A 10,739-nucleotide genomic window follows, 5' to 3' on the forward strand; every position below is an offset into this window, starting at 1 on the left:
GTAAGTAAATGAGTTAAGTGATGAAAGATAGAGAATACTGAACTCTATGTTAGAAGATCCTATTGGAACTGAGAAAATATGACATTTAGTTAAGTATTATGAGACTGCACAATTTGGGCCGAGTCTGAGGGTGTCCGACCCCTAACATATTTTGTGATAAGGTGTTACTATTTTATCAATGTTTTGCTGAAATATTATGAATATACTGATTGTGTGAAATTATTGTTAATGTGTTATTGTATGTAAATGTACCGAATTGTATGATGATGTGATATAGTTTGAATTGATATACCGAAATAAAAGAATTTGAGGATTATATGAATGTAATGAAGTTTAGGGAATATTAAGAAGAAGAGATGTATTAATGTATGAATCATAATTTGGTTGATATAAATATGAATTACAGAATATGTTTTGATGGATTTAATAATGAAAAAAAGGAATGAAAATGATAACAGTGAACAGAAGTGTATGAAGTTGATTTCTAGAAGTTATGTGATATGAAAAGTAATGATATATGTGATGGATGGAAAATGAAATACTAGTATTACAAATATACTGATTGATGCGGTTATGATATTTGAGTTATAGTACATCAACGGGTGAGATTATAACTCATATGTTGTTATACATCGATTAGTGTAGTTGTTACATATGTATTATAATAGTATAATGTAATGTGTCATGGTTGAGATATGGTATGGATAGTTCAGGGATACATTGGGGGTATAGGGTCTGGAGTTGATTGTGTAAATCTAGCGGAAATGAAAGTGGTAAATGCAGTTCACTGATATGTACACATGTAAAATTGGAAAGCATTTACAGGCCTCACGCTCATTTCTTGACCGACTCCTAACTATACTTTTGTTTGGAAGGCTGTGAATGCACATGTTGTATCCGTGTGTGATTTAGCTCACCAACAACTATTTATGTTGCGTAAGTCCTTCGTAACTAGAGAGAGAATATGTTAGTAGCGATTAAGGGGCCCGAGAGTACTTAGAATACCATTGATTAGATGAAATATTCGGATGAAAATGAATAAAGTGGAAAATGTTATGAATTGAATGATGATATCTGGTTAAGTGTAAAGTAATGTGGCATGAAATTATGAATCAGATGATATTTGGTTAAGTATAAAGTGATATATTTTCATGTCTTATGATTGTATGATTAATTAAGAAATTAAGTTTGGAAAGAAATAGATGTGAATAGATTAATTATTTTCAAAAATAAAAGAAGTCATGCTACATGTATATGCTAGATGATGTAGGGAATGTGTAGACTTTGAATATAAACTAATAAATAATTTGGAATCAATATGATAAATTGGAAAGAATTAAATAATTAAATTACAATATTAAATAAGAATAAATAGATATTAATTAGTCAAACAATGAATGAATAAGAAAAAGAAATGGAATGTGCCTGACTTATTGTATGCAACTTTGAAAATATTATATCTATTATTTCTTTTATGTTATAAATTAAGATTTAGTAGATAAGAGATGCTCACCTTTACAACTATTTTTCAGGTAAAGAATATATGTCGTTCTAAAGTCATACCCGCAATGAGTGATAAGAAGGGGATTACTCTAAAGAGTTTAATTTATTTAATGAAGACTTGTAATGATATTAGTGAATATTCTTTATTCAAAGTCAATTACCTTATGTAATTATATTGATGAAAGTTTTAATTTGAAAAAAATTATTAATATGATAGTTTAAATTTTTAAAATTTTTAATTTGAAAATCTTGAATATATATATATATATATATATATGAGGATTAAATTTTTTACCTTTTCTTTAAATTAGAATCTAAGTACTTAGAAACATTTTCTATATTTATCTATCTTTTAACTGTTTTAATAAAATAATTTATGACATGTTCATATTTTTATAAAAATAAATAAATTAATAAGAGAAGGTTGTTTTAATAGAAAAAAAAATGGTTGCCTAAAAAGTTGTTTGAAAGGAAGTTTTTGGAAGTAAAAAAAGAAAAGCAAATATTTTTTAATTTTAAATTAAAAAATTATATATTATTTGTAATGGTAAATACGTTATTAATATATTAAGTTTTGTTAATATATTAATTTATATATTTTAGTTTTTAAAATATTATTTTAAGCTATTTGCTCCGAAACCTCTCTTTCTAAACAACTACTAAAGGAATCGAGCAGCGAGACAAACCTAAGGATCAAATCGTGGAAGCTTTTGCAGACATGGTGATCATAAGAGACATAGGAAGTGTAGTAGGGAGCATTTTTGTGAATTCAGAAACTGCTTCTTGTTGTAGTGTTTAAAGCTACTTCAATTTTCCTAAGTTCCAATGCATCATTAAAATCTTCTTCAGTTACGGAAGATTTTCGGGGATACATTGAACCTTTCCTTTCCTTTTGAGTAATAATGTTTTATGCATAGCAGGGGAATTCATATTATATTATTAGAAATGTGTACCATAAAAGGAAAATACGAAACATAACAATTTGTTAATTTGTTTGACACAATTTCAAAAAAATTGAGAGGAATAAGAAAAAATTTTAACTATCATTTTTAATAAGTGATGCCTTCGATTTTTTTATAGAAAGACTTATTGTAAGATATCTTTAATTTATAAAATAGTAAAAAAATTAAAATATAAATATTATCTTTCAAAATTTATATAACAGATAATTTTGCTAACTTTTAAATAAATTATGACATGTTAATTCACATTAGTTTTATAAAAATTGATTTTAGTAAATAAAAGTAAAAGATCAATAACTAATGTGAATTAGTTCAATAATTCATAAATAAGTTAGTAAAATAAAATGTTATAATAAAATTTAAAAGTTATAATATTTATATTTTAATTATTTAAATATTTTTTAAGTTAAAAATTTTAAAATATTATATATTTAAACATGTTATTTGAAGTATTTTTTTAAAGGTAAATTTTATTTAAAAATTTAATTGTAAACATTTTAGTTTGAACTTATAAAGTGGATATAAAAATCTTAATCTTTAATTTAATTTTAAATATATTTAATAACTAAAATATCTTGATGTACTCATACATTAATAATACTAACTCATGCAAAGTTATGATAATTAATTTTTTGTATTAATATTTTATAACTTTTTGAAAAAAAAATAAGGCAGTTTTTTAAAAAAATTTGAGTTAAAACAATTCATAAAGCAAATTTTCTTAATTAGTAAAAGTATTGAACTTAAACTTTTTTATATGATTTAAGGAATTATTGGTTCCAAACTTTAAAAAGGATAATATTGACTAATAACTATTTGAACGAAATAAAATATGTAATAAATAAATTTAACAAATAATTTTTAGATATTATATATATATATATATATATATATATATAAAAGAAAGGATTTTTTATTAAATTTAAAATTTTTTATTTTTGATTAAATTTTTATTTATTTTACATTTAATAATTAATAAAATAATAAATTATAATTCATTAAATGTAAGTTAAATAAAATATTTAATCATAAAATATTTTGATTTACACTAATTTTAAAAAAATTATAAATAAAAATATATATTAAAGAAAAAATAAATTTCTCACCCCTAATTTTTTTTCTGCAAACCAATAAACATTATTTTTGAATCTTTTAACAGCATATTTCTTTAATATTATGAATGAAAACGGTGCCGTCTCTGTGTCGGTTGCCTCGTTGTATTGACGTCGGTGGTTTCAGCAGAATCAATGATCGCCACGACCCCAGCTCAGACACATGTCGACCTAACTTAATTGAAGCAATTACGTGTATGCACACCGCTATTTCTATTTGGGAATTACGATTCATTAAAATAATAAAAAACGAAATCTCTGTTTCTTCTTCATTCTCTTTTTTTAAATTTCTCTCTCCGCACTGTATCTCACACTACACACCAGATCAGACTCACTTCTCTTCTCAGCAAATCGGAGCCTGAGCGATGAAGACGATGCAGAAGCAGCCACCACCACACAGATAGGAAAATAAAAATCCCAATTTTCACATCAAAATCGAACGAATTCGACTCAATAAAAATCCTAGAAATGAAGGATGAGGACACACTCCCAATCACAAAAAAGGAACCTACAGATTCTGTTATATTGGGAAAAGGCAAGTACAAGTTCTGGGCACTTGGTGCCATATTGCTCCTCGCATTGTGGTCCATGTTCACCGGCACTGTCTCTCTTCGTTGGTCGGGTCCTCTCAACACGTTCTCCCACGACCTCCACGCGCCCATCCACGACGACCTCGATGTCCTTGTCAGTTTCCCCTTTTGTCCTTTTTTTCCTTTTGCAATTGCATGTGTCTAGTATTGTGAACATTTTAATGTGAAGTGCAGGAAATAGAGGAGAGAGAGAAGGTGGTGAGACACATGTGGGACGTGTACACCAATAACCGTAGGATCAGGTTACCGCGGTTCTGGCAAGAGGCCTTCGAGGCTGCCTATGAAGATTTGACGAGAGACGTGGCGGAGATTAGAGACGCTGCCATTGCTGAGATCGCTAAGATGTCTGTTCGCTCCTTTGATTTTCAATCGCCTCCTGTCGCACATTCTACGGTTATTACTTTTCCTTTTTCTTATTAAAATTGCCACTTTACTCTACCATGCAAATATTAAATTGGATTTCTTTATTATTAGTTAATATTTACAAATCACAATTGGATGATCTGTTCAATTTTGATGATCATATGATGCTTTATTTTATAGCTTTATCTCAGAAAACGAGTTGGTCTAAGCTTGTTTGTTTACAGAGTAATGGGAATACAATGTGACTCTGTACAGTGTTTATAAGTCCAAAAAAAAAAAAAAAAACTCTCTAGCACTATAAATTAAAGTTTATTGAAAGTCATAAAAAAATGTGAGAATCATTCCTAATTTAATGGACAATTTTTTTAAGACAATAAGAATCTGTGTATAGCAAACTGTTATTAAAAATCACATGATATCATAAAATTCAATGTATTGATAAGCATTAAATGTTATAATTTATAATAAAAATCTATTGTTTATTAATTTTTTATTGTGTACTCTCGAACATCAACAACAAAAACAATCAGGTCTTATCTTTGTGTACCCTGGACTGGAGCACTTGCTATGCTAGTAAAACTGTCTAATGAATTCCACTCATGTTTTATAAATTTAAGTTAATAAATGACAATGTGATGGAGAGTGCTCAAAACACTTCTCGTTTTGGATATGATAAGAAACCTTATTTTAGGCCTGACTACCATTTGAATACGCACATCAAGTAGATAGACTTTTTGTTATCAATTTCATACAGATCTGTGTTTGGGAGATAATTCTTTAACATCATCCTTGCTAAAGAAGTTTTTCTAGCTATATGTTTTTGACTTATCGTTAGCAATCTAAAAGACGTGACCAATTTGCAAAGTAAAGTAGAGCTTCTGCTTTCATGTGGATCAGATATGAGTGCCGAAAGTGAGGGTATTATAAAGTAGTGTGCTTTGTATGAGTTGTTTAGGTATTGTGAAAATTAGTTATTATTTTCACCATTTTCCTCTTAAGGAATTATATTGATCATTGACTGCCTAATAATATTTATTGTTTCCATTTTTATCTTCAAAATGACCACACTAATTGTTCTTTTGTTATCCACGTAGCTTTTAAGGTTTTATGTGAGAATAGTTAACCTATATCGATGAAATTTGTTGAGTAGTCCATCTTTATGAATTGAGATGGATCCTTTTGAGAAACCTTTCTTCAATTAGATGTTTGGCAGCCTTTGTACCCTGTTAGTGAAGATAAGTTTCAAGGGCTTTTTTCCCCTTTTGGCTTGATTGCATATTGTGTTGTGTCTCACAAAAATTCAATTTTGATTTGCTTTGTTTCTATTCAATTACTTTTCCCTTTGTTTTCCAAACAACGCAAATTAAGTCACTCTATGTAGCCCTACTATTTTAACAAAGGTATTTGCTATGCTGGCAAAATTGGCTGATGCAGCAATATTTCTGTTGATGTCAGCTTTATTTTGTCTCACTTGATACCAAGTGTAGTGACATGGAGATGGAATGGCAACAACTGCATGTCAGCAACAAGTAGATCCATCTTAACAGTGAAAAGATGGGGGATTTAAATCGCATCAATTTGAAATTGAAATCAGAACTTGGAGGCCACAATAAAACATTTAAGAAATTAAAGGTGACAAAAGTGTGGGCCTTCCCTTTTTGCCCTTTCTTGATGCCCTTAACTTACCTACTCTTGTAAGGGTTGAATTGCATTGCAAAGAAAATTAATGATTGGTTTTTGAGCCTAATATATCCCATTCTGTATGGTTGAAGGAAGCAAAATTTGCTGGCATGTGGATTGTTAAATTGTGTGATCCAATTAAGATAATGAGGAATGGAGTGGTTAGGAGAACAGACTGTTTGAAGAGAAATTAAAAAGAGAAAGGATATTGATAATTGTTGAGAATGAATTTCTTGTCATTGGGTGGCTAGTTTATGAATTTGACCTTGTTGAAGAATACTTTTGTCAATTTCTGTTATTGCTGGTTGAAGGGGAGTCATGACACAATGGCTAGAGTTTCTGTAATTTGACAAGGTCACAGGTTCAAATTGTGGAATCAACCTCTTGAAAATGTAGAATAAAACTGTTTAAACCCATAATGGATCTGACCCTTCCCTGAACCCCAACATGGTGGGAGTTTTAGAGCACCAGCTTACCTTTTTCTTTTCTTTTTTTTTTCTTTCACATCATTACTGGTTAATTTGAGTACTATATCCTGACTCTCAAAGTTGAAAACATTTATGGAAAGCAGACAATTAATTGTAATTGTAAATTAGATAGTCTGCATGATGATGGGGATAATGTAATGTGAATTAACTGTTCTTCCTTGTCTGAATTTGTTGAGGACATTCAACATTAGAGTATCGTTTCACAATTTTCTTCTAGATAAGAAAATATAGAGCTGATAGTTCTGAACTTGTTTGTGTACACAATATGGGGATTATAAACACTCAGAAGTTTGGGCATGGCTTATGAATAGGATATAAAATCACTGGTAAGTTTTAATGTTCTTGGTAAGTTGGTTTATGTTTTTCTCTCTTTGATTACACTTTGGGTGGCAAGGAAAGGTATTTGATATTGAAGATTTCTGAACCTGTTTGTGTTTGTCAAGATCTTGTGAAGAGAATACTGAAAACAGGATTTTGTTATGATTAGACATTTTATTAACAAAATTCAACTCGTTTCCAGTTCCACCATTTCTTAAACAAAATCACAAAAGCAGCAAAAGAATGAATATAACATAGCATTTTAGTAATCAATAAAAGTTTATAAATTGAAAATGAAAACAAAAAACAAACCGAGCACCCTTGTCTTGACCAGTTTTTTCAACTTTTCAGAAGTTGGGGCATAGGACTAGACATTGTTATTTATTGATGCTTTCTACCCAGATAGTTTCTCAGCTTCTTAGTGCGGGGATTATGGTCTTCTGATTTTGTTATGTACCATTTCAGAGAGCAAGGGAACTTAGTAAGAGCTTCAGGCAAGTTGAGAAAGGCTAAGAGCAATCTTCAATCGTGCTTAAATATTAGAATGTGGAGCAACCAAGGGTTTTATTTACTTCAATAGTTTATGAAGTGGTAGTGCCAGGGGAAGCCATACTCCGATTATCATGCTTTCATAACAGGGAAGACTGTGTATCTTATTAGGTTGTGATTCTTTCAAATTTTGCAGTAAAATTCATAATCTTCTCAATGTGAGGGATAGTAAATTGGTACGTGAAAAATCAACTTGAGACCATATTTCAGGTTTATTTTATTTCATAAAAATTCTCATAAAAGCAAGTTCTAAATCTACAAAGTTTTTGTCGAGACCGTGTACTTTCTTCTCAACAGAGTAAATCCCAGTACAGCAGCAGGGTAGAAATGGAATGAGCTGTTTGAATCTTCCTAATTCATGTCAGTCATACGAAAACAATATTTCCGTTTTTATTGATAAACGAAAGTATTTTTAGGAATTATTCATTTCTTTGTTGAGTCCTGAAGTTTATGACATATGTGCATTTAATTTTATTTATATTTATAAATATATAAATATTATTATATTTTTTTATTTGATTTAATTTCAAATCTTTTAATGGTATATTTGATTAAAAATATATTTTTTTAGATTAATTAAAATTTAAATTTGTTGTTGTAACCTTCCAAAAAAAATCAAATTTAAATAGTTTTGTTTTAAATAAAACTTAAAGTTGTATCGTATCAATAAAGATGATGTCATTTGTTTTCATTTTTTTCAATTTTAATAGTGTTTTCGTTTAATTTATTATTATTTAATATAATAAAATGAATTTGAATGTAATAAAATTTTTATATATTTACTTTTATATATAATATAATTTGAGAATTGATTCTTAAATGAAAGTAGTTGTTAAAATATTTTTAAACGAGAACGTTTTTATAACTATTGTCAAAGTGTTTTTATTAGGGATTAGTTTTTTTCTCTCATTATGCCAAGCTATTTTTTATATTTATTTTCATTTAAATTTAGTTGTATTTTTTATTTTAATTTAATTTTAGTCCTAATTTTAATTGTTAACATTTAGTTCGTTCGATCAAGTCATTTATGGATGTGTTATATTATTGACTTGTACAAATTAGTATAAAAATATTTAAAAATTTTAAATAAAATATAATTAAATATTTTAGTTTTTATTTAATTATTTTACATAATCTTTTCTTTGCAAACTTGTATAAATGAATGATACACTATATTTTTGTTAGATATTTATTAACTATTAAATTTGTATAAATCAAATGATAGGAAGTTATTTTATCTTAACATGATCTTAAATTCAAGTGATAGTGAAAACACAATAGAATAATTAAAATTATAAAAATCAAAATCATATATATAGCAACTAAAAATGTAATAAAGTACATTAGTTTGTGTTTGTATTTTGAATAGATATAATTTTTTTTTATAATTACTTTCGTTGCATATGTTGTTACGAATAGTTAAATTTATAGTTATTATAGTAGATTTTTTTGTACATTTCATATAATTTTTATATTTAATGATAATTATAGTTTTTTTTTAAGATTAGTTTTGCTTTAGTGTGTTCATATTTATATGTTTGAAATTTATTACTTTTAACAAATTATAATTGATTGCATTGTAATTAATAAAACTCTAAGATAAAACAAAATAAAGGATTAATTAGATGAAACATAATTTTTTTATTACAATTATTAAATTAACAAATTTATAGGTTGTTTATGCTTTCTCTATCTTTTTACCTTGTATGACCATTGAGAGTAATAGTTTAAGGTAAAAGATGATAATCTTGCATGACCATTATGTGTTAATAGTGTTAATATGAATGATTTGTAATCATAGTGGGATTTAGATTAAACTAAAAATAAATATAAAAAGGTATAAAGGTGAAACCAAAAGCCTTTAAGAGTCATCTTGAATAGTTTTTGTTTTAGAAATTGTGTTATTTTCTTGATCTTTTAATTATCTTCCTATTTAACCTTTCCACACTTTTATTTTAGTTTATTTTGAAATATTTAGGTTCAAACAATTAAATCATGATATTATTAGTAATTGAAAATAATTTATATAGATGATATAATGATAACTTAATTTGAAAACTTCTTTATTATTTTTTGACAAATGCATTTGCCTACGAGCATATGTGTACATCTTTTTCTTATTCATTACATGGAATGATATTTAACTCGAAGGCTTTCAACTAATGTGGAGTCTTAGACAGGGAATCCTCTTTCCCTTTACTTTTTTGTTTTTTACATGGACAAATTTTCTTTATTGATAATGAGATCTTCTTTCTTTATAAAAGAATATTAGTTTATTCAAAAATGACCCTAATATCACTTATTTTTTATGTTGTGCCATGTCTTTCTTTCTCAATATTTTAAATAATTATATTTTGGTATAGATAAGTAAGCAGCCCCTAAAAATTGTTGGAATTAATCCTTCTAATTTTTTTAGTAGGTTTTAGTCTTACAAAATTTTACTTTTTAAAAAATAGTCCTCACCATTACCTGAAAGTTGTCAAGTAATATTTCACATGATACTTGTCACATGAAATGCTAGCTTCAAATATGACAAAGTTCAAATAACTAATTAGTCCTTAAAAAATACACATTTTTAAAATTAATTTCTATTAATATTTTATTGTTATTGTCCTATAAAATTTTAATTTTTTTTAAATAAACCCTATCATTATCTCCTGAATATGTTTTAAATTTAAGCAGCATCCTACACCCCCATCTTCTCCTTAGAATACTTGTTGAGATAATGTTATTTGATGTCAATATGTCAATTTTTTATAAGAATATCCAAAATGGGAGGTAGAAGTTGTATTGCAAGAGGTAAGAAGACTTATTCTATTATACTCCATTAAATTCATATTTTTATTTTTTTTATCGATTAAGATAATATAAAATGTTATTCATGTAGCTTCAACGAACTCGAGAGGAGAGTAAATTAAATTTATAAACTTTTTCTTAGATTTCACAATCTAAATTCTTTTCTACAATATTTAAGGATTTAACTCAAAAGCTTAACTTAGTAGATGAATATGCAAGAGATATGAGAGTCTATTAATATATAAGAACAAAATATTAATTAAATAAATTTGTAATAAATTTAGAGAGATAAGGAAAAAAAATTGCAAACTTGATTTATACCGGTTCGATCACCCACTGTGTTTACAATCAAAGAGTCCTTTTATACCAAAAAAGAGT

General features: G+C 27.2%; 1 protein-coding gene across 1 annotated transcript; it reads left to right on the forward strand.

Moving 5' to 3' along the window:
* Positions 1-3,846: 3,846 nt before the first annotated feature.
* On the forward strand, positions 3,847-7,866 carry LOC113858024. Its single transcript, XM_027490425.1, has 3 exons — positions 3,847-4,261; positions 4,342-4,560; positions 7,482-7,866. The coding sequence occupies exons 1-3, from the start codon at positions 4,046-4,048 to the stop codon at positions 7,527-7,529; spliced, it is 483 nt and encodes a 160-aa protein (XP_027346226.1). The 5' UTR covers positions 3,847-4,045; the 3' UTR covers positions 7,530-7,866.
* Positions 7,867-10,739: the final 2,873 nt, after the last annotated feature.

This window comes from Abrus precatorius, unplaced genomic scaffold, assembly GCF_003935025.1.
Source record: "Abrus precatorius isolate BTA unplaced genomic scaffold, Abrus_2018 Scaffold2, whole genome shotgun sequence".
In the NCBI taxonomy this organism is placed as follows: Eukaryota; Viridiplantae; Streptophyta; class Magnoliopsida; order Fabales; family Fabaceae; genus Abrus; species Abrus precatorius.

Coding starts and splice junctions, on each gene's coding strand:
- LOC113858024 (XM_027490425.1), top strand. CDS start 4,046: ATGAAGGATGAGGACACACTCCCAATCACAAAAAAGGAACCTACAGAT. Junction 4,262..4,341: donor ACGACGACCTCGATGTCCTT/GTCAGTTTCCCC, acceptor TGTGAAGTGCAG/GAAATAGAGGAGAGAGAGAA. Junction 4,561..7,481: donor CTCCTGTCGCACATTCTACG/GTTATTACTTTT, acceptor GTACCATTTCAG/AGAGCAAGGGAACTTAGTAA.